The following is a 26,412-nucleotide window of genomic DNA, read 5'->3' as shown; positions in this document are numbered from 1 at the left end:
TTGCTTCGACGTAATGAATTTCATATGGATTATTAGTGAAATCAATCTTTGAATGACACAACCACACAAGAAACTATTGTGTTTCTTCTTTTACTGAGTCAAAATCCATTCTAGTAAACAAATTTGAATGATACAACCACACAAGAAACATATATTATGTCAACGATGTAAGGACAATGTCGATGATGTTGATGAAAAAACATAACCATTTTGGATTCAGAAAATAATTTCCACTGGAACAATGTTGCTCCAGCTGCTGTTCAAGATCATACAGAAGTTGTGAAGAAAACATCTGTGTGGCTAAGGGCTGATTCAATTACATATTATTGCTGTTTTTCAAGAAGATGAGTAGAAGTTGCTCGGAGTCCCTTCATCCAGACCAAACTCTCCATTCAATTTTTTGAGGTCTTGTGTGACCAAACAAATCTTTTCAGATCTTGAATCTCTTTTTGAGTCTCATCCATCAAGGCTGTCAGCAAACATGAAAAATATTAGTCTCTGATCCTTAGCTGTGAACTAAATTCATTGTCAAGAAACTTATTTTCAAGTTGAATAATTAGGCTGTGAGTCTGCAATATTATAGTCCTTACTGTCTTGCAATCGAATTTGTTGCACAATATGGTGCAGGCATTGCCTCAGTCTCTTGTTGTCTGCATGTATGTAAAGGGCATCTGTCTGCTCAATAAAGAAACACAAAACCAAAAAAGTTAATGCTCATTATTACATACTAAGTTTCTCCTTTGAAGGGTGGCAATGATGTTGATTTACCATCCATAGATTCAACCGAGCAGACAGAGCAGCCGCTTCACAGTACAACCTTTCCAAGTTATATTCAAGCGCACTAACATACATCTTCTTCCTCTGCTTTGCCTTCATAGCTGACCTCCTGTTCGTCATAATCCTGCCACATTTTTCAAGCCATTTTGCATTTGCTTAAAGGGTTCATTACTGGCGTTCCGAAGAAAAATATGTTTCAGCATTACAGATCATCGAAAACAACACCTTTTCGCTCGCTTTGGATCGTGTCGGGCCATGTCTGCAAGAACTGCAGGAGGGTTTTTCTTCATGCCGGTGATTGAGCTAGCACTGTGATTTTTGGGGGGAGTTGAATCAGCCATAGTGCTAATGCAATAGAATTTTTTCCACACCAGAAACAGTCAATACATGTAAGTTTGATAGGAAGGAAACAAGATAAGAGGAAAACGAAAATCTGTTGCAAGAAACTGATGTGGAAACCTGAGTGCGATGACAACCTTATTATATACTGTCAGGTTGGTGACAGTTCAAAATTATTGGATTTATTTCCATAACAAGGGATTTAAAAATGGCATGGAAGCTTGTAGAATGGTTAACAATCTGATTTTATGTGTATTTATGTTTAGGTTTGTAATCCAGAGTGATTCTAAAGGTACTAAAAGTTCTATTGAGTACATACACCGTGTCACACAATTAATAAAAGTTCACTTACAATGCATAAACCGAACAATGATCGTTTTAATGTACTAGAAATTTACATGTCTTGAAAAGTGTGCGTGGATAGAAGAATGATGGATTAGTAACTCAAGCGGTAAGCATTTACCCTTGCATATGAGGTCCTAGGTTCGATTCCCCCCCCCCAACATTGCTTATATAAAAAATATATAAAAAAAAGTAAGTGAAATAAATTAGTCTTACATAGTATTCCCCAGATAACCCTAAATGGAATACTTCAACATACATTGAATCTTACCTTCTTCTTTTTTCTCTCCAAAATACATAGTATCTTATTCTTCAAAAAAAAAAAATAACAAACAAAATGCATAGTATCTTATTTATTCAGTGTCTTATTGTACACATTATACCACATGGATATGACCAAATCGCCCAATCTAAACACAAACTAGAAAGGTCTATGTGACTAAATCATCTAATAAAAATGCTAGTTTTACTTTCTTTGTCATTTGGAATGGGGATTAGAAGATATAGAAAATATTTATTTATGTTAATCACTCCTTGTTAGTCACCTTATAAAGTTATTTTAATATGAAAAAGAAAAATACTGAATCGAACGGTTCGAATTAGTTTGATTTGGCCGGTTTGAACAGTTGGGACATTTTTGTGCCTACCCACCCTAGTTAAGGTGCAATAGTAAAAATTTGTGAAAGGCAATATACATAATGGTGAGTATCACTTCAAATTCAATATTATGCTAATCAACAAGAAAGTTTTCAATTAGCGATGCTAATTAAAAATTAAATAAGAGAGAGTACCCCACAAACACTCATTATTTTTTAAACCACAATCTTAACTCAAAAATAACAGCAGTAACAACTAAAATAGCAAGAACAGCTCCATAGCCAGCATTCCATGCCTTTCCTTTTTCTCCTAAATGAATCCCATAGAAAACATTTGCTATTGCAAAAATGATGAGAATCCTTCCCACGCCTTGATGGTACCAATTCCAGTATTTTCGTGTTTTCGACTCCTTCTCTGGTCGAACCAAAATGGCCATCACCTATAATCAACAAACATCAAACGGTGTAATGGTGTTACAATCACACATAAAAAAAATTTCTCGAAAATTTTGTCTTTCATATGTAACCTATAGCGTTATCTAGTGACACTAGTCTATTAATACCACGTCAGCATGACAACAGGGTATGTCCCCTGAAGTAGATGTAATGAGGTAAAGGATGAAAAACAAGAAAGAATGAGGACAAACCTGAAGACATCCAAGCACAAGAATGATGATACCAAGAGCTTTGTGGGTGGAGACATCAGCATTGAGCTTATTGTTCAAGACAAATCCACATACAACACCTATTATTCCGAATATAAACCCAAATGATTGAATGCACGTATGAAGATAAAACCAAAGTGGATCATATGGCTTTAAGTAACGGGCAACTATTACTCCAATTATCAGCAAAATGCCCCATCCTAGCATGTTCAGCACTCCATGGCTCTTCCTCAGTTTTGAATATGGACTTTGTGAGCTCGATGTGCTTTGACCTGTGGAGAGAAGAACTATTTAGGTAATGATGTCTTGCCAGACTTATGTTGTCAAATAAATATTGTTAAACACATATTCAATACAAACAAGACGGTGCTCTATATTGTCAAACTATCAATTTAGATCCATAATCAAATTAATTCTTATCAGAACATGTGGTCTAAAATTCACAAACGACGTAGGTTTAGCAAGATAAATTACAATGCCTCTGTATATCCAAACCTAACCATATAGCTTTCACATCACAATCGATTTGAATTGTAGGACAAGGTGGGTGGTAGTGGTACAACTACATCATATGAAATTATTCAAGGGGTCCATGATCACTTAATTGGTTCCATATAAAACAAATTCCAAACCGATTTTGAGTTTAATAGGACCACAAAATGAGCCAAGAAGCAGATAGCCAGTTACTTTCAATGTTTCACCAATCAAACTTAAAGCCTGATGTTAGGGTCAGCATCACAAAACCCACAACTCCTCATGTCACCAAGAAGGAAAAAAAAAAAAAAAAAAAACTTTTCTTTTGTTTGGTTGATACAAGTGATATTAGAGAAGGAGGATCAAACTTCTGACGTTGAGTGCAAGGTAACTTCTCCTCCTTAATTAACATGGGTTGAGTTGAGATGATGTAACTCACCTGTGATATAATTTATGGAGGTAGAGAACTTGTCACTGTGCTCGATCAACCTGTAGTCTGGTGCCACAGGCAGAAACCCATCTGGACCAACAGAGTATAGGAGCCTTGTCTGTGGCTGGCTGGTCTCCAACTGGAAGCCAAGGTACAGACGAGAGGACTGAGATAAAATTAAAGAGAAGTTGCCAGCAACCTGAAGGTTCCCTTTGTTAGGCTCCACAAGGTTTGCTGAAGTCCCACCCAAGAAATATTGTTTGATCGTGCGTTCTGTTGAGGACACCCACCCCACAATTGCACTGGACCCCACCATCCGTCCATTGCTTGAGAACCCCATTGCTATGAATGAGTTTACAGCTGGTGTTGAGAGGACAAAGGTCCATATGTTTGATGAGGTCTGTGAGTACTGCAGAAAAAAAAAAGGAGATTTTCCATTAGACCACTTTGATGATCATGATTATTGTTGTAATTAAGGGTCTGTTATAAAGTGATTATATGGAGAGATTCTCCATAGAAGTGATTATTGGCTTATCCAGAATTATTATCAAATGAGTCTAAGATGAATATGCAGATTATAATTGTCAGTCTTGGAAGCTAGAGGACGTGGTTGACTTACTCTGAGGATGTAATTGTGAGCATCCCAAACAGAAAGGCAGTGGAGGGAAGCTGCATCAAAGGGCAAATTGACATTCTGCAGATTGAGACTTGAGCTGCAAGAATCTGTCTCTGAATTCACTTTGGCTGAGAAGCCAAAGATGGTGGTGATGATGAGGATGAAAATTATGAATTGGGTTGTCTTCATCTCTCTCTCTCTCTCTCTGGTTTTCTCTCTCTGTTTGTAGAGGGGTGGGATAAAACAGGCCAAGTAGTGGGTGATGGATTCAATATTTCAATGTATGTCACCTGGAAGAAGTTGACAATGATCATTATTCTAATGGAGTTGATAAATAATTGAAAGCTACTGCTATACTTTGTGCGCAGAGAATTATTATTGTAATACAAAAGTTTAACTTATATGAAATATATTCATTAGGTAAGCCACATGACCAAGCATTGTTGTTCTGATATAGAAACTACTACTTTCCAAGCTTATCAGCTCATATTTGTGACATATGGAAGAATGGGTTTGTTCAAAGCTTATAACAAGTCATGTTTGTCCCACTGTCAGCATTTACGCAAGGGAAAGCCATCATAAGCATAACCCAAAAAATGGTTGAATTTATAGGTCTGGTCAAACAAGACAACACAGAGAGTAGGAGCACCTTGCTGTCATTTGCTTCGGTGTATCATTTTTCTAACAGAAAGAGTCCACTTAATAAAGACCAACCTTTTTGTTGCTCTTTTTTTTTTCTCCCCACAGTGCAATTTGGAATGATTCCATGGCATGGGTACACAAGACGCAGGCTGCAGCAGTGAAGTAGAAAGCAAGAATATATGGGCGGCTGAACCACCTCAATGGTCCATTGAAGACATCGAATATGTTATTTTAGAGAGGGAACGAAAGAGAGAGAGTAAAGAATTTTTCCCATTTTTATTTATTTTGGGGTTCTGAATTTACACCGCATTGTAGCATACAGATAAACTATGAAGTAGAATACAAATTCATGGGAGCAATGCTAAGCAATCTTTTCCAATTTTGGGATCTGAATTTTAATTTACACAAACTGAATTGAGTAATTTACAACACGTCGACCCGCCAAGATCTTAGAGAACATCAGCATCAGGCACTTGAAATTTCCGTTTCACCACTGCCAAGCCCTGAACATAAAAAAAGAATAAATTAATCTGAATTGGAATTATATACAACCCTGTAACAATATTCAATAATATATTATGCTAGAATAAATGTTCGATGATAAATTAATCTTAACATAAATGTTGGAATGATTATGTCTCAGAAAGATCTGTGAATCCTAGAACTGTTGAATGATAACTTAAGGTTCAAAAATGATGCACTCACGAAAATATGCCCCAAATCGCCTGAAGACACAAATACAAACACAACTATCATATGTTTAGACTTTCCTTTTCTTGTCTTCTGTAAAGTTTATGTGAAAGGCCTAAAGGACAGGCAGTTCATAGAAGAAAGACTCTAGGAAAGATAAGAAGATGCAAAAAGCCAGCAAGCATAAACAGTTGCAACTAGAAATATTTCCTGACAATGAGCTTGACCCCAATATTCATGCCCTCCCTACTCTGACAGAGTGTCCTTGGGTTCAATTCCTAATGGAGCAAATAGCTGAACCGCCTTATGGGTGGTCCCTTGGATCCAGATTACCTAGCTCCATAGCAAGTAAAAAACGCATCTACACCACACGTTATCGGCACAATGTACATTTCAAAATCAAAATCTGATTCAAAGAATAATGACATACCTAAGCTGCACAAATAAATATACTATCAGATAATTGGGGTTTAAAGAAAATTACCCATTGATGCATATGCTGGTATGCGGACGTAATCAGGACATGAACTACTTGAATATAGCCTGCCATTTGGACTGGTAGATCCAATCGCACAATCCCGAGGCTGCAATAACATGAAACATTTAGAATACGTAAGGAAACCTCTGCACATAACAAAAGACCATAAATAAAGGTGGACCTTGGGATTTGTCCTCCATGTCTATCTCAAATAATCTCAATTATCCAAAATGCCTCAAGTAAATAAACTGACAAAGTGCATCACTATTAACCACCACAACAATTGGGTCTGACTCCTAAATCAATCAATCTACAAGAAGTGTTTAATTCTTTGGTTCAATATCATATAGGATCAAAGGCAAATTCTAGATGGGAGTTCTAACCTTGAAATCCTTGTAGAAGCATAGATGAAGTTCCTCCAGAGCACCTTTTTTGCAAAGCAACTTTGGGGTTGTCCGGAAAGCATTCTGAATAGCAGAAACAATGCCTCCAAGAGGATATTTTTCAGTATTTGAAGGTACATATCCTGCTTCATTCAGGACTTTCTGCACACAGGGTAAGGAAACTACCATTACACATCCAATACAAAAATAGATAGACTCCAACGTTAAACCAATTTACAAATAAGAACCACAAATTATGGATATAGCCAAGTGTGGAAAACATGGCAGGGATAGCATCCATGTACAGATTACAATATCTCTGGAACTTACAGTGACATTGTATTTAAAATAGACATTGAGGGTTGTCAAAAAGTAGTTGTATTCATCTCGAGCTACTGGAGAGGAGCAAGTCCCATGCTTCTCTGCAAGAAACAATGAAAAATGAGCAAGACCAACGCAGAACTAAGAACTTGTACATGTGATGCATTCCAAGAAAAGAAAAGGAGCAAAAGATAAAGATGATTACCCCACTGCCATTGTAATATTGTGCAATTCAGTCATGAAGGAAAGATAAGAATGAAAAATAGTTAGCTCAAAGTTAGGGTCATAACAAATTTGAGAACAAAATAAGTCCACAACTGATGATTACCTCATGACCCCAAAATGATCCTTTTCCACCATGGCAGGATGATGGTCTACCACAACTTAAAGACGGCCAATATTTCTCTAATGCATCATGCAATGTTGAGATCTACACAATACATAAAGAGAGAGTGGTGAGATACTGCCACTACTAGAGATGCATCTCTAAGGGGGAAACAAAGTTGTAAAAGTTGAAAATTAATACAAGTCACATAATGTCTTCATAATAAAAACATGGACAGTGCTGTCTAAGCCTTGTCGAAGATGGCGCGACATGAGTGTTGGTACTTTATTCCATCAATCACTACGTTCATTATATAATACATATTAATCATGCGCTTAAATGAAATCTTTCTTTTGGAGGTTCCTCATTCCTTTCTGTGAGCTATTTTCTTAAATATCCACGACCCCCAAAACCATGTAGACATGAAATTAAAAATACACACCTCTTTTTCATCAAAGCTTTTCTGTGTGCAACAGGCAGGCCATGTTCCATCATTGTAGTCAGGCCACAATCCATCTACCATTCACATATTGAATGGTGGTTAGTATATTTCTCATTAAGCAAACAGTCAATGGATAAAATATGGGTTGGCCGACTTTGATCATGAGTGAAATAAATTTTTTTGAAACCCCTTCCTGGATTTTCAGGTTGTGTCCTTTAAGAAAAAGTAACAAGCAATCTCTTTTTTTCCCTTTCTGAAAACGCAAAAACAAAGCTACTCGCTAATATGGACATTTTGTGTTTTCTGAACTTTGAAGAGCAGAAATTAGCTTCCAAAATTACGAACAAACATGCCCCAACCAAAATATTTTAACTTCAAGTGCAAAATCAACTTATGTCATGCTTTCCATCCTTGCAATATACAAATATTATATGTTGGTAACTTACGGATTGTAAACACGGTTGGAGAATTTGCGCTGGAATAAGAAAAACCAAAGTAACAAAATCACCTCAAAATCAATCAACACAGACCATAAACAGGAAAGCCAACCTAATTAACCAAATTAAAATCAACCAAAACGAAAAAAGAAAGAAACTTTAAAAACAGAGAGGGAAGAGAGAATGAACCCTCGGCAGCAAGCATTGGATGAACAACAATAGCGGGTGCGTTGACAGAAAGTGCCAGGCCATTGCAGGGCCAAGTTGAAGTAATCGAACTCTCTCTGCCCTCTGCTTCCAATTTCAATTCCAATTGCAGTTTGATTGGCATCAATCAGACACAACGAAGCTGCTACTATCAATGCTACTGCAGAAGCAAATTGGGCAGAGAAGATAGCCATTTTCAAATATATGAGGAACTTGGTCAATTTCAGAGGCATCTGGCGTGGTTGGTTTATATGGGCACAACAAGGGTAGATTTGTCATTTGTGTGACGTATGAGAACAGGAAAGCCCCAAAAAGGCACGGCTTTCTTCTTCTCCAATAATTGTAACCAGAGTTCTTTTTTTTTTTTTTTCCTCCTTTTCGGGGTTTGTTTTGTTCTGTTTTTTCGAGTTTAATTATAAATTATTAACTGATTTTTTGTTTTTAACTTTAATTTCATATTCTTTCTTCTTCTGCCTCATCTCTCTCCTCTTATCGTCAAAACTAATATTTTATTTCTGGTAAATATTATTTGCGAAGGTTTGTATTTGGAGTTTGGGCAAATTCATGTAATTTAGAATTATCGTCCATTTAGTTTACCATTATACAAATCTCTCTTTTTTTTTAATTATTATTTATAACTCCAATGATTGATTTACACTAACAATAAGAGTAAAAACTTTGAGGAGGTATAACTTAAGAACGAAATGAAATGAAGAGATATGAGCTTAGCCAAATTGGTTAGAGTGAATGTGCTCCTCACTATCTTACGTGTTCAATCCCCCTTCCCGTACTCGGTGATATTATGTTTTTATAAACTTGTTTCGAATGATTTATTAATGGACAGTGATGTTATAAGGCCCATACTCCAATACGACGTGTCATACTTAACACCCTCATAGTATAGATCTCTTACACATAAATTATAAAAAGAAAAAACAAATCCCATATCCTCACTCAAACAACTACCTTCGTTTTGAATAAGAACCAACCTCATATCATATGGCAATCATGTGGTGCTAACTGTATTGCCATCTCCTCACACTAAATGCATGATGCATCAAGTGTACCATAGAATGTTTTCTACTTTTTGTCCTCAAAGGTTTTGCCTTTCATCCCAAACCCACTCACAAAAGCAAAAAGGTTGAACAAGTTTTTTTGTGTGAAATATAAAATCCAAAAACAGCGCCATATTTTGGTAGTAGTAATAGCGGCGCTCTAAATAACGAACGTCCACTCTCCAAAATAAGACCCAAAAAAGATAAAAGATCCGAACCAAAAGAGGGAAAGAGAGAGAGAGAGAGAGAAGGCCTGGAAATATAAAAACGAGACCCCTCCAAGTCCAAAGTCCAAACCCTAGTTTAGTTAGATTTATATATATCATTAGAATTGGATATATACATACGCATTACTCTCTCCCCCCCTCCACCAGTGTTCTCCACCACCTTCTAAAACTCCAATTTCTCTCTCTCTCTCTCTCTCTCTCTCTCTCTCGCGCTCTTTCTCGAAGCTTCTCGATCTGCAAAAGCCGAACTTGACAATTCCAGCTCTACTCCTCCGAACCCCCAAACCCCAGCAGATTGGTAACCCCGCAATTTGCTTCAATTCGCAGGTCAATTTCGCATTCGATAACCCTATGCACCTCTTTTTGTTGACGAGCGTTTTGATTGTTTGAGCTGTTTCGGTCAATCACTCAATTGGGTTTTGGAATTTTTTGTATTTGGCAGCTTTTGAAGTGTGGGACTACCGGGTTGGACCAGTGGGCAAAGAGCAGGGAGGAAGAGCTGGAATTACGGTCTTGGCCTCGTGATCTGGGTTACTGCTAGTTCAAGAGCAATTCGGGATCCATGTCAGAGGTCTGCGCTTTGCTTGACCAATCTCCCCCTCTTTTTCTCTCTCAATAGTTCAAAATATTATGTTTCTTTTGTTTCTTTGGGTTTTGAAGTTTATGTAATTGATTCTTCTTCCAAAGACATTTTTGTTGATAATATCAATATTTTAGAGACTTACCCTTTGTTGTTTGTCCAAAGATTTGCTTTGGGTTATCTTAAAAGTTACTTGATTTCGTCTCATATTTATTGGGTAGTTTCAGTAACAATAGAGATTTGTTGACGGAAAGAGAGAACACAGAAAGGAGAAATCTTTGAAGGATAAAGCTTAGCCTTGTAAGAAATAATTAGCATTTTATATTGGGATGGGTAAATGTGGCTACTAATGTTCTCGAAGTTAAGAAAATATGGCAATCAAATTTGTGTCATTGGTAGTGAAATTGAAACCTCATCCCATGCTTAGTTGCTTGCCCTAGTTCAGTTACGACAATGGTGTCCTTTGAGTCATTAGTGATAGTCATAGATTGCTTGCTGATTGTCGAATCTGTAGTAGGAAAAACTGAGCAAAAGCTTTGTTGAATTAGTAAGGGAGTATTCTGAGTTCTTTTGGGGTCACCCGCCTGCCTTGCTCAAGAGTCAACATTAATTTCTTCAGTGGTTTCCTTTGAGTTTCTGAAAGCATCCCCTGATTAATTAGTGGCCCTGTTTTATGTGGGGTCCAGAGTAGAGAAATAAGCATAGGAAGCTGGATATTATTTACTTTGGCTTGCTTATGAAGTATACGATTTAGTATGCGGCCCCGGCTATTTTTGGGCAAAAATATGTGAGGGTCTCCAATAGGAATGGAAGTGGTAGGTGTCTTCGGAATTATACAGGAAAATGGATGTCTCTAGTGTCACACAAGAGGCTAGTTATGAAAACCTTGTCATGAACCTTCAACCACTTTATCTGAATATGTACTCAAATATTACTGTAATGTAACGGAGAAACACTGCAAATGTGTTACCTTTTTATATTTTGGGTTTTATATCTTCTTGCTGTTTCTATGGTTGTCAAAGCTTCCTCATGTTATCTTTTGTTTGTGACATCACAGTTGTTAGCGTCTTTCCACTTCATGCGACATTGACCCATGGATCCTGAAGGAACAAAGTTTGGACAAGGTAGAATGTTGTTTTTAATACGGTGCTTTATCACGGGGTTTCTCCTTTTCCCTTTTTGGTTTAACTTCATCTATAGTTGTATCTTTTATTTGTAGTGGCATATTTAACAAAAGTATTCATAGCTGAAGCACCCTTCAAAACCTCATTTGTTCACCTATAGCACTGAATTTTGAACTTGTCCACCCTTATCCATCTGGTTAATTTCAGAAGCTCAATAGTTCATAACAATATCCCTGAAAATATACTTATTCCAATCTAGTTGACAGCATAATTCTTTTGCTTCTATTAGTTTAAGAGTATTTTATTTTATCTGATGAGATGCTGTTGGATATAGGACCAAAAGAGCTGACCGGTGCTGTAGATCTCATAAGTCACTACAAGTTGCTTCCCCACCATGAGTTTTTCTGCAAGCGATCACTTCCTGTATCAATCTCAGACACACATTATCTTCATAATGTGGTGGGAGACACAGAAATTAGAAAAGGAGATGGGATGCAGTTGGATCAACTTATTCAGAGTACATCATATTTCAGTAAACCACGCATACAGCCTTTTGACCTAGATATTCTCAGAGAGGCTTTCCATCTTAGAGAAACAGCTCCTATTGATTTGCCACTCGTGAGAATTCTACTTGTAGTTATTACTATTGCTGTTCCTTTTTATAGTTTCAGAGTTTCTTACTTATATTGGACGACAGTTGTGTGAAGTTTCTTCTTTTCCAATAAATACATGGTCTTGCAAAATTGTTTTCCTTTCCATGTTCTCATTTTATTTGATATGTTTTGTCTTCTATAGGCCGATAAGGGGACTCCAACTATTGCAGCGAAATCAAAGAGTGAGTCTAAAGACAAGGAGAAGAAACACAAAAAGCACAAAGACAGAGATAAAGAGAAGGATAAAGAGCACAAGAAGCACAAACGCCGTCATAAAGATCGAAGTAAAGATAAAGACAAGGAGAAGAAAAAGGAGAAAAGTGGGCATCATGAATCGACTGGTGATCACTCGAAGAAACACCATGAAAAGGTTGGAAAATTGTACACTCGTACGATTACATTCCTTTTCTTCAGCACTTGGTAATATTAACAAGAAACAAGAAAATAATGAAAATAAAAAATTGTCCAAATAGCTATATTATGGTCTCAACTGTTGGTCCCCACCCCCTGCCCCTCCCCATGGGCACTAAAAATAAGCTTCCGGGTAGTTGTAAGCTGCTGTTGTTTTTTGACCAATCTAATTACAGTTTTTTGTTTTACCAGTAACAAATTTAATGTTTATTATCATATAAATGTAGTTAAATATTCAGAGGGATTTACATGCTTTAGTTTTGGTACTTTGTATAATTTCAGAAAAGGAAACACGATGGAGATGAAGATCTTAATGATGTTCACAGACACAAAAAAAGTAAGGTAATATAGACATGAAACTCTGTTTGGAAGTGAACTTTTGTATGTCCGATTCTTACCTTTATTTTTTCCTTGTGATGCACATGATTGTGCCCAGTATTCTTTGTATAGTTCCTTTCCATCCACCTTTAACCAATGTCTTTGTTTCTCACTAACTTTTCAGCATAAGAGCGCAAAAATTGATGAAGTGGGTGCAATCAGGGTAGCTGGCTGAAATGATGGGATACTTTAGTAATTTTGTTTTCTTCAATGGTTGTCGTTCATAGTTTCGAGGGGTCCTTCACTTGATTTTGTGTTTCTTGAGGTACACAACTTTACCTTTCCTGTATATCTAGATTAAGATACTCTGTACTTTTAGTTTCTTCTTAATAAATGATTAAAGATGCACCAATATCTGCCTTGCATTGTTTCCATTTTATATCTTACCTCTTCATGCTGATGGTTCAACTCCTCATTTTTCGTCACACTTGATATGGCCTTTTGTTTTCTTTGATATTGATCTGTTGAGGTTGGCATGGGAATACGGAAATATAAGTTGGCAGGCAAGTTAGAGAATGAGTTAGACGGATATAGTTATTATTTGGAAGTTAGATGTCGTAGTTGAGGTTGGTCAAATGCATTGTACAGTGAATAATTTATCTATTTCTGACGTTGGGGTAAAGCAGCTAAAGTGATTGGAAAAAAGGCCATTTGGATTAAGTAGGGCTGCGATCTCAAGTTATCATACAACTTATAAAGTTCATTTATTACCTATTGGCCTCCTGCTCGTTGGCTGGGTGATAATATAAGACTATCCAGTAAAATATCTTTTAGAATATTATTATGCTCGAGCCCTATATATGCGTACTCTTCATCTCATCTATATGGTAATAACAATGTTCCTTTTTGATATGCTGTCATTTATGCAATACTGGCGGGTCTTTAGGCCTTTTAGTTTTGTATAATTACCCTTCTCTGTTTACAGTACAATTTTTGTTCATCACAATTACCATATGAATGCCAAAACATCGATTCTCCTTTTTGAAAAGTTTTCTTATTTTATAGGCTTATGTGCAGTAGTTGTATTGTTGTTATCACTTGCCAAGAAGCTTGGATACATGATGCTTTTCGTTTATGTGCAGAATAACTTCTGAACTGACAAAAGATTGTGAAGAAGGTGAATTCACCTGCTGAAAAAATATGTGGATTAAAGGTAAAAAGTAGTGAAATGGACTTCTTTGTATTATAACAATGATCTAATATGACTGCCAGTAATTTGAAAAAAACTCTGCTATTCTGTTTTCATGGCACATTGGATGTTGTAGCATGTTCACGGTTTTACGATCTCTTTGCATTTTTTATAAGTCCAGAATTTATAGTTTGTGAGGTAGAGTTTGTAGCTTCCAGTATTAGGGAGAATAGGTTAGGAAGAGATTGTACATACGATTCCTTTATTCCTATTTGTATCAATGGCTAACTTCACTAATTATCCAAAAAAGATGTAACGTCTAGTCTTATGTTGGTTCTCACCTGAATTCTGACTGGTATCAGTGAAATATTCTTTGTGCATGAAGAGGAAAGACAGTGATGATAGGTATTTGAAACAATCATTATTCCTGCTGGTTAACATTTTGCAGTGTGAATGACGTCATTCTTCTTTGCTGTTTGCTCGTGATGGTGACTTTTCTTGGTCCCCTTTTCAATTTAGGTTATCTATGTGTAGATTTCTGGTTTGCTTGTAACTAGCATCTAATGGGATAATTTATCTCCTAGTACCCTCTAAGTTGGAAACTTTGGAAACGAGATGGTATAAGCTGCCTTGTGTGTGATTAATTACAGAAACCATCCCTTTCAGCGTCCAGTTTTACTAAACCCTCATGAGAGAGAAGCCTCCCCTAGAATGTGAGTGAGCAAGTGGTCCAGTTTTTGGGTTACCTTGTTGTCGGCACCTTTTGATGAGAAAAAACATGACAGGACCATACTGAAAATAATTATGACAGGGAATCAGGGATTAAGCTAGACTACGATGCTCAGTGATTTAAGCTGTCTTGCTGGTGTAGTAGCTATCCTGGACTCAATGTGACAATGCTTAGTTTTGTTGTTGGAATGGTTTACATCAGTGGCAAGACATTGTTCGTCTTGACTTGACAATTTAGAGCAGTTACCCAAGTCTGATCATCTTCTAGATCTTTGGGACAGAGTCTTGTATTGAGAAGTGATCATGTAGTGATAGAGAGGTGATTCTTAGTTGCAAGTTGCATACATTTCATGCCACATATTTTGTATCTCACGAGGCATGTGCTATAGCTATCCAGGTGGTTTCAAGTATGAGCAAAAGCTATATTTGTTCCTTACTCAAGGGAAAAAAACAAAATTATTAGTTTGTTCTTATGCATCTTATCTCACCGTTTATGCGTCGGGGATGTATCTTGATAAGCTGCCTGTAGTATGCCCGTGAAATGCCTTAAGTTGAAATTGTGTCAATTTTGTTTGCCCATCACTTTGTATCAGTTGGCTAATGGTGAGCGACGAGCCTCCATTTTATGTACCCATAAGTAAGAGATTTTTGTGAAAATATCTGGATGCCTCAATTTTTGTGAAAATATCTGGATGCCTCCATTTTCAGTTGTTTTGAATCTTCAGCCCTCCCATTTTCAACATTGAGATTAAAATTGGACTGCGTACAGAATTTCTGGATCCGTTGCCCTTTTTCTAATATAAAAAAAAGGTGCTACAACTGCACCTCATGAATGAGTGGAGAACAAGATTGTTATTCGTTGGCGGTACCCCAACCAAAACACCAATATTTTTTTTTATGTTTAACAAAAGAAACATGTTTATGCTGACAGTATTGGTATTGCATTGTCTCCCAAAATGGAAAAAAAAGAAAGAAAATCAGGGAAAAATTTGTTGAACGGAAAGACCCACCAGCTACTAGCAACCAAGTGGTTTTTTGATATGTAAATCTTCCAGAGGGTTGGATGAGAGAGTGGGCTAATAATGAAGTTTTAGGCCATTATTTCCACGAACGAAAGGGGCATATTTTGAGGTTCCATGAATGACTGATGAGCACGAGCTGGTTGCATACATTATCCTTCCCACTAAAACTCAAACAGACAGCAAGCAAGAAGTGATTTCATATCTTCCCGTTTTAAAAAGATGATAACAACCCAATACAGGAACCGCATTTTCACTTTCATCTGAGTTAAAAATACTCTGTTGGGTTAATCCATGAGCGGGCGAGGGACCCACATTTGGGCACTTCGGGTCCTGGAAGTCATGTAGGAGAAATTGCTTCTCCATTTTGCTTGACTAAAGAGACTAAAGGACAAAAAGAGTCAATGCGGGTCCCGATATTTCACTCTCTGGGTCCTAATTTTCCAAAAGCATAAAAGCGCTTCTGATCTGATTTGCTTGAAGAAAAGCAAAATTCTAACCCCACGGTCACGTCCATGGCTTGCTTTCTTTAATGCAGAAGCGTAACTAACTTTTCCTCCTCATTTTCCCATCAACTTAAACGCATCGAGAAGGAGCCTTAACAAACAACTCTCCATTTTGGGCCAATATAGAAGCACTTCTGGTCCTAAAGTGATGTAGGAGAAATTGCTTCTCCATTTTGCTTGACTAAGAGACTAAAGGGCAAAAAGAGTCAATTGGGGGTCCCGAGATTTCACTCTCTGGGTCCTAATTTTCCAAACGTAAAAGGGCTTCTGATCTGATTTGCTTGAAGAAAAGCAAAACTCTAAACCCACGGTCACGTCTATGGCTTGCTTTCTATAATGCAGAAGCAGAACTAACTTTTCCTCCTCATTTTCCCAACAACTTAAACGCGTCAAGAAGGAGCCTTAACAACACTATAAGAACAACTCTCTCTCTTTCCACTCAACCACACCAGCAAGAAGAAGTGATTTTGTTATCTCCATCTTCTTCCAATGGCTCAAGAAGCTTCGTCTTCCAATACTTCTTCTTCTTCTTCTGGATATAGATATCATGTGTTCTTGAGTTTCAGAGGCAAAGACACTCGCAAGACTTTTACAGACCACCTCTACACAGCCTTTGTCAATGCAGGCTTTCGCACCTTTAGAGATGACGATGAACTCGAGAGAGGACAAGGCATCAAGCCAGAGCTTGAGAAAGCCATCAAACAATCACAAAGCTGTGTCATCGTGTTTTCGAAGGACTACGCATTCTCCGAATGGTGCCTTGACGAGCTTGTGATGATCCTTGAACGCAATAAGAGGAGTGGCTCTCAGGAACATGTAGTTTTACCAATCTTCTACGACGTCGATCCATCCCAAGTGAGGAGGCAGACAGGAAGTCTTGCAAAAGCATTTGCTGCACACCAAAAGAATCAATCTTGGGACAGGGTAAGCAGATGGAGGGCAGCACTTGAAGAAGTTGCAGATGTGGCAGGGATGGTCTTACAAAATCAAGCTGATGGGTAAATTCCATTCCAACTACTCCATTGATTAATTTTTATCACACCTGTGATCTCTTTCTAGATTCATCATCCAAATACTTACCAGTTTAGGTGTTTCCATTCATCTTGATTAACTTTTGTAGGTTCTGTGTTACTTTGTTCTTTCTTTTCCTTTCATATGCAATAAGAACTTTTTCATGATGTTATTTCCATGACACTCCATAGTTTAATTGCTTCCATAAGACTTTTGGCTTCTATTTCCATAAGACTTTATAGCTTATTTCCATGAGACGTATTCGATTCATTATTCGTTTTGATGCATATTATCTAGGCATGAGTCAAAGTTTATCAAGAAAGTTGTTAAAGTGATTGAAGACAGACTAAGTCGCACGCCTATATGTGTTGCCCGACACCTGATTGGAATCCATTCTCGGGTAGAAAAAATCAATCTGTGGCTACAAGAAGGATCAACTGATGTCGGCATACTTATGATTTATGGGATGCGCGGAATTGGGAAGACAACAATTGCAAAATATGTTTACAATTCAAACTTTAAAAGATTTGAAGGAAGCAGTTTCTTGGAAAATATTAGAGAAGTTTCAGAACAATCCAATGGCTTAGTCAAGATACAAAGGCAACTTCTTTCTGATATTTTGCATGGAAGAAAAGTGAACATACACAGTGTTAGTGAGGGGATAATTAAGATTCAAGATACTATTAGCTCTAAAAGAGTTCTTCTTGTTCTTGATGATGTGGATCATTTGGACCAATTAGATGCAATACTTAGGATGCAAGATCTGTTTTATCCAGGAAGTAAAATCATCGTAACAACTTGCTGCGCGGTGTTGTTACAAGCTCATCACAAAGTTATTAAGGTCCATAACGTTGCAACTTTGGGATACACGGAATCATTGGAGCTCTTCAGTTGGCACGCTTTTGGGCAGGACCATCCTATCGTAGGTTACATGGCACATTCGCATAGGGTGGTATGTCAGAGTGGGGGACTTCCATTAGCTCTTAAAGTTCTGGGTTCTTCTCTGTCAGGAAAAAGTATAGCTGTATGGGAAAGTGCATTAAACAAATTGTAAGCTATTCCAAACAATGAAATCCTAAAGAAAATCAGAATAAGCTTTGACTCTTTGCAAGATGACCATGACCGAAGTTTGTTCCTTCATATTGCATGTTTCTTTATTGGAATGGATACAGATGTCATTAGCAGAATACTAGATGACTGTGGATTCTACACAACTGTTGCCATTCAAAATCTGATTGATAGATGTTTGGTAACAATTGATGAAGACAATAAGGTGGAGATGCATAACATGATTCGTGACATGGGAAGAGGTATTGTTCGCCTAGAATCAGAAGATCCAGGGAAACGTAGTAGGTTATGGCATCATAAGGATTCTTTCAAAGTATTGACGGAAAATACTGTAAGAAACATGCTCCTTCCTATGTATGCATGTGGATGTTTTTTTTTCTTCTTTTTGTGCATCCATGTTGGTTACTTATCCTACTGTTTTCTACTCTTTTTGTATTAGGGTACACAAACAATTGAAGGTCTTGCCCTCAACATGCATACACACCCTGAAGTAGACATCCCTTCAAGAAGTTCAAAGGAACTAGTCGGTTTGGAAACCAATGCATTTGCAAGGATGCACAAATTAAAACTGCTTCAGCTTGGCCCTGTACAACTCAATGGATGCTATGAAGAATTTCCTAAAGGATTAAGATGGTTGTGTTGGCTTGAATTTCCTTTGGATTCTTTACCCGGTAATTTTCCTTTGGAGAGGCTGGTTGTTCTTGAAATTTGCTTTGGAAGCTTGAGACAAGTCTGGAAGGAAACAAAGGTATGCTACTCTACACTATATCCTTTCTTTCTTATTTTTCCTTTTTCTGGGTCACTCATTGATTATGCAGTTGTAAGATTTAGGTATACCTTTTTTCACCTTTCGTTTTCAATTTTTATTTCAGTATCTCCCATCACTGAAGATTTTAAATCTCAGCCATTCCAATGCCCTCGCTGAAACCCCGGACTTTTCGCATATCCCCAATCTGGAGAGACTGATTCTTAAAGACTGTGAAAGCTTGGTTGATGTCCATGAATCCATTGGAGACCTAGAGAGACTCATTTATTGGAATATGGAAGACTGCAAGAATATTAGGAAGCTTCCAAAGAACATGTGTATGCTAAAAGCTCTTGAAACACTTATCATATCTGGTTGCTCAAATCTTAATGAGCTTCCAATGGAGATGCGGAAGATAGAGTCTCTGAAGGTGTTTCATGCAGATGGAGTTCCAATACATCGATTACTCACCACCAATGAGGAGGTCAACTTATGGCCAAGAAAAACTCCAGAAATTTGTTGGGCTTCTTATTTACCATGCAATATAGTAGATTTAAGTCTTAGTGACTGCAATCTTTCTGATGGTGATTTTCCTAGGGATTTTGGTCAGCTATCTTCTTTGCGAAGATTAGATCTAAGTCATAATCAAATTTCTGGCCTACCAGAATGCGTAAGGGGTGTTACCAGGCTCGACCAACTCTCTTTGTACTCTTGTTGGAGGCTCAGATCACTTGTAAGGCTACCAAGAGTTGTAGGAAGACTGATATTGTCAGGTTGCTCATCATTGGAAAATTTATCATTTCAATCAGTATGTCTACCAGAAAGCATCCGTGTCGGCTCCAACTGGAGGCTACTTGAGATTGAATACTGCTATAAGTTAGAACTCCTTGAAAAAGTTGATGTAGAAATGATCAACCTTTTGGGGCTGAGCAACTTAGAATCTACCAAAAGCATTATGATTTCCACCATATACGAATCCCAATTAGGTCCGAAGAACATGTGTCCCAGCCCGATCCTGGTCTCTCTCTCTCTCTCACACACACACACACACACACACACATATCATATCATATGCAACCGTTTGACTAATATTTTAATTTCACTGGATAGGGACTATATCAATATGGGATATTCAGTACATTTCTACCTGTAATGAGGTTCCAGGCCGTTCACCATAGGACCGCAGGGTCCTCAATATCTTTTACCCTGCCTTTACTTCCTAATCTCATGATCAGAGGCTTGAACATCTTTTCTGTGTATGCACAATCCAACAATGATTCTCCTCATAAGATTAATGTCAATTTCGAAATATTTCCATATCCCATAATCACTGAAGTCAGCAATAAGAGCAAGGGCATGAAGTGGATCTATGGCCCGGCATTCTTTGGGGTTCCAGGTGACGGAGAAGACGCAATATGGTTAAGCCACTGGAAGTTTGGGAATCAATTAGAACGTGGCAATGAGGTGACTGTTTCATTATTTACCGTACCTAAGCTTCAGGTAAAGGAGTGTGGCGTGCAGCTTGTGTACGAACAAGAAGAGAAGATGATGAGTCGCCAACACAACAACAACACAGATCCTTTTTATCCTTATGTTATTGGTGGAGATTTGTCAAATTTTGAGGTGAGGCCAGGAACATACTTCCTTTGCCGTCTACCTAAAGGTCTTACATCAACGATTATTGATATGGATGTGCGAGCATCGGTTTGGTCCAATTACCTCATTAGGGACTCTCTTCAAATCACAGGTGTGTTATTCAGTGTCCCATTTAATTTTGTTCCAACTACTTTCAGAAAAAAAAATTAGAACCACAGGCGTATTTGTTGACTTAGTTTTAGGCCGTTGATAGTTGATACCCCCTGAAACACTTCAAAATCACTACTCCACATTAACTGTGTGATGTTTTGTATGCTATACAGACAAAGAAGAAGAGCAGCAGGTAGGATGCAGACGCTTGCAGACAGAGGAGCAACAATAGCAATAACCGCGGTGGCAGAGGTTTGAAGGTGCTCAATCTCATCATCGCCACTGTCTTCTTTCTCTCTGTTCCTCTAGTGGCTCGCTCTTCTCTCCTTCGGCCAAAGAAGCGTCATGCTACAAGATCTCCATAGTTTCGTCATAGTAATCTGATGCCATCATCTTTGTGTTCTCTCTGTTCTGTTTTACATATCAGGCTTTCTTATACTGGATTACAATTTTGTGATCTTTTAGAAAAAAATGGGTTCCGGAAGATATTGTATATATCGATAAAGTCCTTAGTTCGAATTGAAAGCAAAAAGATTTCATGTCACATATATGACTTCAACGCATAAACTTTGTTGAATGATCGATAGGTTCTTATAAATTCTTTTTGATTCTTTAATTAGAAAAAAAAATAAAAATTCATACCGGGATGTAAAAATCCATTAGACTAGAGTCTCTTAAGAATTCCTGAGTAAAGCCATTTGCACCATATTGAAGATTGCATTGTAAACCACATGTTTAACAAATGGATGCCCGTAAGGTGTATGTACATATCACCTCTACCCTGAGATGCAATCTCTATTGCAATAGTCCTAAAGATGGTTCCTCTTCCTTTTTCAAGAGCTTTCGGAAACGTCCAACTGATTGGTTAGCTAGGGTGTTATCAACATGTATATATGAATGTAGTAATAACTTCGCCTAACTCAAACACCCACAAACAAAGGATAATTTTAAAACAGAAAAATAAATATAACACAAAGCAGCACCAAGACTTAGCGAGGTACGTCCTCACAGCCTCGGTGCTCACCTCGAGAAATTTCACTAGCAGGAAAAAAAGACAATTTTGGTTACCAATCTCACCCTTACTCCACTCTAGATCTTAAGATCTCTCTCTCTCCCTCTGCCAACCTTTGCCACCCTTTTATTGTATCGCAAGCTTGAGCCAATTTGAGAAATCCCACTGGACACTCGAGGACTTGTTGCAATACAATCCAGTGTCGTCTAATGCCGCCTGACGCCTTTTCTTCAATCCTGATCTTGAGTCCAAACTTCATGTTAACACTTTCGGTGAGCCAAAAATACAACAATAACAACCAGCCGGAGAAGGACGAGAAGCACTATTGGAAGGTGAGGCACTGTTACCATTAACATTAGCATTTGTAGTACTAGAAGGACCAACAGCCTGGGAAGAACCAGCTGGATCGACGCCTGGGCCACGATATGGTGAGGCATGGATGGGAGCAGTGGCAGGTTCAAGAGAATAAACAGCACACCTGGTGAGTCGGATGTTTTTCAAGATTCAACAGCACCTTCTGAAGATAATCAAAGGTGATAGCTGTGGTGCTAAACTCATATGTTGGGAAGGCATTCATGACAATGATCACTAAATCATGGTCAGCGATAGGGCTGCCTGCAAGCCTAAGATTATCTGCAATGGAGTTTATTTTGTTTAGGTAAGCCGCAGTGGAGACGTAGTCAGCCCTAGCTGCATGAAGAAGCTCACCACACAGCTGCAAAACCCGGGTGTCGATTGGAGAAGCATAATGCCTCTCCAAAGACACCCATGTTGTCCGTGAAGAAGCGGAGTCAGTCACGGTAGAGAAGACAGAGGGAGTGAGCAAGGCATTGATCCAATTCTGGATCGTTCGATCCACATGAATCCAGGCATCAAAGGCGGGATCAACATTAAAAGTACTTTTGCCTTGATCATCAGTCAGAAAATAGGCGGGACATGGCTTCGTCCCGTCTACGTAGCCCATGAAATTTCGACCTTTTAAGTGACGAACAACTTGTGCAAGCCAAAGAGGGTAGTTTGTGCCATCAAGTTTGATAGCAATGGGAGGAAGGTTCCCGACACGAGCCGTGGAGGAGGAAGAGTACATGACGAAGGAGTAGCTTGAACAAACAAATTAAGATCCATTCAGTTGAAAGGTGATGGTGTTTTATATACAACTAGCTTTTTGTTATAGAGGCCGGTGTTCATAAAATAAAACTTAGAGGCCGGTTTGGATCGAATGGTTTGAAATAAAAAATAAATAAATTGGTATTTGAGTTTGATCATCATGAAATCCATAAACTATAATTTGATGATGAGTGCTCTCGTTTTCTATAGAATTGAATTTATATATTTATATGGATTTCTTCTAATAATTAATTTCTTATAAGAGATGTCATCAACGCGGTTTGGATGTTTTAAATTTGTAATTAAGTTGACCCAACACATTTATTATTTAAAACAGAATGGAATTCTTCTATGTTTAAAAAAATAAATAAATAAAATTATTCTGCTGGTTGGCTGGCTCTCCAAAGTCAAAGTCCAAAGTAATAAAATGAAGCAGAAAGAGCTTTATAATTTAATTGATGCTGCCGTCAACTAAATTCATAAATAAAATCCAGTATTTTATTTATTTATTATCTGTACATAAAATTGAATAATTCCATTCTTTCTTAATCATCATGTGTGATGGGCAAGCTAAAATTTCTAAACACCCTAAACGCATTGATCGGGTTTGTATGCATCTCTTCTAAGATTTATTAGAAGAATAGGTTTTCTAATGATTAAGTAGAACTATCAACGCACGATATAGTAAATTTGGCTTACACCCTTCAAATTCAATTTGTCGTACCTAAAACTTTTCACTTTTTGTTCCTATAAATAATACCCAATTTGTATAAGTAAAAACCCATGGCTAGGATCCAACTCAGCAAGTTACTTAATTAAGCATAAAATCTGATTTATTGTACTTTTAAGATTCCAAAAATACCCTCAACTAAGCCATTATTGCATTTTATATATTAATGTAGAAATCAATATGAAAACAATTTTTAATTGGATTGTATATAACGACAGATGTTAAATTTGGAAAGATCTCCAAATGGTTGTAATGGATGTAGGAATTAATTTTGAAACATTTTTTAAAAAATTTAACAATAAATTCAAATTTAGGTAATCGGTTTGTTTAATAAAATGTTTATGTTATTTTCTTTTTATGAATTATACATGACTAATAATCCACTTTATAATTGTTTATGAATAAAATTGTACATACTAATTATGTTGAAAAAATAATGTACCTATTACTTGTTTGTTTTATGAAAAACATAATTTACCTAGTATGAAAAGTGTACATAATTATCTATTCCAAATAATGTACCTATACACATTTACATGTATATTGTAAAATAATTTACTTGTGGGTAAATAATGTACCTATATTTTATATGTATATATTTATATTATATTTTTCATAGGTACATTATTGGATATGTAATTTGCAGATTTTTTTTTTTTTTTGTTGTTGTAATTTTAGGGGACTAAAAGAAATGGGGTGATTGATATGCTATTAATAGGGAGTATATTAATTACAATTATGGCAGTTAATGAAATGCTTGAAATAAATTATAAATAAAATATGAAGTTTGGTGGCAATGATGTAAAAACATAGAAATACTACGACCTCTTATATCCTACTAGTCATTTAAATTTGAAATTGGGTTTTACACATAAATTTATAGAGTGATGGGTATATGTCGAGGAAATAGAAAATGTAGGGATCTATATTGGACAAGCCCTAAAATTTATAAAAAATATAGTAAATTTGGCTTACACTCTTCAAATTCAACTTATCTTACATGCAACTCTTCACTTTTTGTTCTTATAAATAATACCCAATTTTTATAAGTAAAAACTCATGACTAGGAACTCATCAAGTTACCTTATTAAGCTTAATATCTGATTTATTATAATTTTTTTTATTGCTTAAATACCCCTATTTATTTTTCAATGTGTAATGGGGTGATGTTTTAATTTTTGCTTCCCCAATTTATTGTGGTGATTCCCTCTAAAAATTTTGTTTGCAATTAATTATCAGTTTTATTATTAAAATTCATTAATATAGTCAACAATTTGTTGGCCAAAAAAGTTTGTTTTCCTTATTGCCTTTTTGAAATTTTGTTCCATCTTTCCTGGATAATAATTACCTATTTTAGAACTTGGATTTCATTTATTGTACCTAGTTTTTCCATGGATAATAATCTACCAATTTTTTTTATTATAAATTATTGTGTACCTATTTTTCTGTAATAATCTACCTATTATTTTTTTATTATAAATTATTGTGCACCTATTTTTTTATAATTTAGTTTTTTCATGAATAATAATCTACCTATTATTTTTTTTATTAAAAATTAATTAGTATCTATGTTTTCTACAAATTATTATGTACCTATTTTTCTGTAATAGTCTACCTATTATTTTCTATAAATTATCATACACCTATTTTTCTGTAAATTTTCTTGGTAAATAATATGCCTATATTTCTACCTATATATTTATATTTATATTTTTCATAGGTGCATTATTGGATATGTAATTTACATATATATATATATATATATTTTTGGTTTGCAATTTTAAGGGCGATATGTTAGAGAGAATAGTAACTAAAAGAAATGGGGTGATTGATATGCTATTAATAAGGAGTATGAATTACAATTATGGTAGTTAATAAAATGCTTGAAATAAATTATAAATAAAATATGAAGTTTAGTGGCAGTGATGTAAAAACGTAGGAATACTATGACCTCTTATATCCTATTGGTCATTTAAAATTGAAATTGGGTTTTACATATAAATTTATAGAATGATGGGTATATGTCTAGGAAATAGAAAATGTAGGGAACTATATATTGGACAAGCCCTAAAAAATAAGAAAAAAAATATTGTTTAATTACTTGAAGGACAAATTTGACATTCCATATGCATTTCGATTGACGAAAGGGAACACACCTTATGGAGTGATGTGAACTAATGTTCATCAGCATGAACTACTTGTATATATACTCCATCACCTTTTCAACCGAAAGAAACACCAACAACAAGTGCTTTGATATCTTCCAAACAGCTTGTTTGCAAGATTGTTTATCCACCATGGCTTCCACCACCTCAACGTCTTTTTTTCCAATCAAACTTGACGGCACCAATTATCCTCTTTGGCTTGCCCAGGTCATCCCCGTCTTGAAAAGTAGAAATCTCATGGGTCATGTGGACGGGACAAAGCCATGTCCTGCCTATCTTCTCACCGATGGAAAAGGCAAAACAGTTAATCCCGCATTCGATGCATGGATTAAAGAGGATCGGATGATCCAGAGTTGGATCAACGGCTCGCTTACTGCCGCTGTTTCGTCCATGGTGGTTCCCTCTGCTTGTTCGCGGAGTATATGGCTGTCGTTGGAGAAGCGCTACGGTTCTCAGTCTCAAAACGACAGAGTTTTGCAGCTCTGCGGTGAGCTTCTTCACAAGAGGAGTGATATCTCCATCTCGGCTTACCTAAACAGAACAAACTCCATTGCAGACAAACTTAGGGTTGCTGGCAGCCCCATCTCTGACCATGATTTAGTGACGGTTGTCACCAGTAATTTCCCGCAGTATAAGATTACGGCTAACTCTAGCTGGAACCCTCTCACCTACAAAGTTCTTCAGAACATACTATTGACGCTTGAAAAAGAATTGCCTATGTAATAATTTATGCACTTTTTTGTTGTTGTTGTTGCATTTGAATGGTTTAATTCTGGGTTTGCTATGCATCGTGTGGACTTGACAATTTAGAGCGCTCACCTAAGCATCTTCTAGATATTTTGGACACTGAAAC

General features: G+C 36.8%; 5 protein-coding genes and 1 pseudogene across 7 annotated transcripts; 3 read left to right on the top strand and 3 right to left on the bottom strand.

Moving 5' to 3' along the window:
• Positions 1–188: 188 nt before the first annotated feature.
• On the bottom strand, positions 189–1,561 carry LOC103334657 (transcription factor RF2a-like). The gene is made up of 4 exons (XM_008237632.2): positions 1,003–1,561; positions 769–901; positions 591–675; positions 189–469 (listed from the first exon to the last, which is right to left on the bottom strand). The coding sequence occupies exons 1-4, from the start codon at positions 1,116–1,118 to the stop codon at positions 393–395; spliced, it is 411 nt and encodes a 136-aa protein (XP_008235854.1). The 5' UTR covers positions 1,119–1,561; the 3' UTR covers positions 189–392.
• Positions 1,562–2,150: 589 nt separating this feature from the next.
• Positions 2,151–4,650, bottom strand: LOC103334658 (Cytochrome b561/ferric reductase transmembrane with DOMON related domain-containing protein). Its single transcript, XM_008237633.2, has 4 exons — positions 4,243–4,650; positions 3,633–4,032; positions 2,702–2,991; positions 2,151–2,494 (listed from the first exon to the last, which is right to left on the bottom strand). The coding sequence occupies exons 1-4, from the start codon at positions 4,426–4,428 to the stop codon at positions 2,264–2,266; spliced, it is 1,107 nt and encodes a 368-aa protein (XP_008235855.2). The 5' UTR covers positions 4,429–4,650; the 3' UTR covers positions 2,151–2,263.
• Positions 4,651–5,138: 488 nt separating this feature from the next.
• Positions 5,139–8,412, bottom strand: RNS2 (ribonuclease 2). Of its 2 annotated transcripts, none has more exons than XM_008237635.2 (9): positions 8,147–8,412; positions 7,967–7,995; positions 7,521–7,594; positions 7,082–7,183; positions 6,959–6,962; positions 6,763–6,854; positions 6,433–6,594; positions 6,056–6,155; positions 5,139–5,384 (listed from the first exon to the last, which is right to left on the bottom strand). In XM_008237635.2, the coding sequence occupies exons 1-9, from the start codon at positions 8,395–8,397 to the stop codon at positions 5,347–5,349; spliced, it is 852 nt and encodes a 283-aa protein (XP_008235857.2). In that variant the 5' UTR covers positions 8,398–8,412; the 3' UTR covers positions 5,139–5,346. The 2 variants fall into 2 exon arrangements, with proteins under 2 accessions (XP_008235857.2, XP_088910679.1); XM_089054553.1 differs by lacking the exon at positions 5,139–5,384 and adding an exon at positions 5,583–5,932.
• A 1,150-nt stretch (positions 8,413–9,562) lies between these two features.
• On the top strand, positions 9,563–14,049 carry MED19A (mediator of RNA polymerase II transcription subunit 19a-like protein). Of its 2 annotated transcripts, none has more exons than XM_008237638.3 (8): positions 9,563–9,773; positions 9,889–10,017; positions 11,084–11,150; positions 11,485–11,768; positions 11,946–12,173; positions 12,497–12,551; positions 12,717–12,857; positions 13,675–14,049. In XM_008237638.3, the coding sequence occupies exons 3-7, from the start codon at positions 11,120–11,122 to the stop codon at positions 12,719–12,721; spliced, it is 603 nt and encodes a 200-aa protein (XP_008235860.1). In that variant the 5' UTR covers positions 9,563–9,773; positions 9,889–10,017; positions 11,084–11,119; the 3' UTR covers positions 12,722–12,857; positions 13,675–14,049. The 2 variants fall into 2 exon arrangements, with proteins under 2 accessions (XP_008235860.1, XP_008235858.1); XM_008237636.3 differs by having other exon boundaries at positions 12,497–12,556.
• A 2,295-nt stretch (positions 14,050–16,344) lies between these two features.
• Positions 16,345–21,178, top strand: LOC148916063 (TMV resistance protein N-like). Its single transcript, XM_089053746.1, is given in 7 exon segments — positions 16,345–16,973; positions 17,284–18,385; positions 18,494–18,802; positions 18,927–19,817; positions 19,910–20,546; positions 20,719–20,749; positions 20,751–21,178. Coding segments are annotated over 6 exon segments (2,265 nt in total). The 5' UTR covers positions 16,345–16,973; positions 17,284–18,148; the 3' UTR covers positions 20,911–21,178.
• LOC103334725 (disease resistance protein RUN1 pseudogene) lies at positions 16,465–18,040 on the top strand (annotated as a pseudogene).
• Positions 21,179–26,412: the final 5,234 nt, after the last annotated feature.

Source organism: Prunus mume, linkage group LG6 (assembly GCF_029339155.1).
Source record: "Prunus mume cultivar Tortuosa linkage group LG6, ASM2933915v1, whole genome shotgun sequence".
Taxonomy (NCBI): Eukaryota; Viridiplantae; Streptophyta; class Magnoliopsida; order Rosales; family Rosaceae; genus Prunus; species Prunus mume.
Note: the sequence above shows the minus strand (reverse complement) of the source record. Positions and strands in the feature narration are given on the sequence as shown.

Excerpts from the sequence above, each read along its gene's own strand:
- RNS2 (XM_008237635.2), bottom strand. The coding sequence starts at position 8,397 with ATGCCTCTGAAATTGACCAAGTTCCTCATATATTTGAAAATGGCTATC. Across the intron at positions 7,184-7,520 it reads AAAGCTTTGATGAAAAAGAG|ATCTCAACATTGCATGATGC; the intron begins GTGTGTATTTTT and ends TGTATTGTGTAG. Across the intron at positions 6,156-6,432 it reads GCTTCTACAAGGATTTCAAG|CCTCGGGATTGTGCGATTGG; the intron begins GTTAGAACTCCC and ends ATGTTATTGCAG.
- LOC103334657 (XM_008237632.2), bottom strand. The coding sequence starts at position 1,118 with ATGGCTGATTCAACTCCCCCCAAAAATCACAGTGCTAGCTCAATCACC. Across the intron at positions 902-1,002 it reads GATCCAAAGCGAGCGAAAAG|GATTATGACGAACAGGAGGT; the intron begins GTGTTGTTTTCG and ends AAAATGTGGCAG. Across the intron at positions 470-590 it reads ACAAATTCGATTGCAAGACA|CCTTGATGGATGAGACTCAA; the intron begins GTAAGGACTATA and ends GTTTGCTGACAG.
- MED19A (XM_008237636.3), top strand. The coding sequence starts at position 11,120 with ATGGATCCTGAAGGAACAAAGTTTGGACAAG. Across the intron at positions 11,769-11,945 it reads CTCCTATTGATTTGCCACTC|GCCGATAAGGGGACTCCAAC; the intron begins GTGAGAATTCTA and ends TGTCTTCTATAG. Across the intron at positions 12,557-12,716 it reads ACAGACACAAAAAAAGTAAG|CATAAGAGCGCAAAAATTGA; the intron begins GTAATATAGACA and ends CTAACTTTTCAG.
- LOC103334658 (XM_008237633.2), bottom strand. The coding sequence starts at position 4,428 with ATGAAGACAACCCAATTCATAATTTTCATCCTCATCATCACCACCATC. Across the intron at positions 4,033-4,242 it reads CTCACAATTACATCCTCAGA|TACTCACAGACCTCATCAAA; the intron begins GTAAGTCAACCA and ends TTTTTTCTGCAG. Across the intron at positions 2,495-2,701 it reads TTGTGCTTGGATGTCTTCAG|GTGATGGCCATTTTGGTTCG; the intron begins GTTTGTCCTCAT and ends TGTTGATTATAG.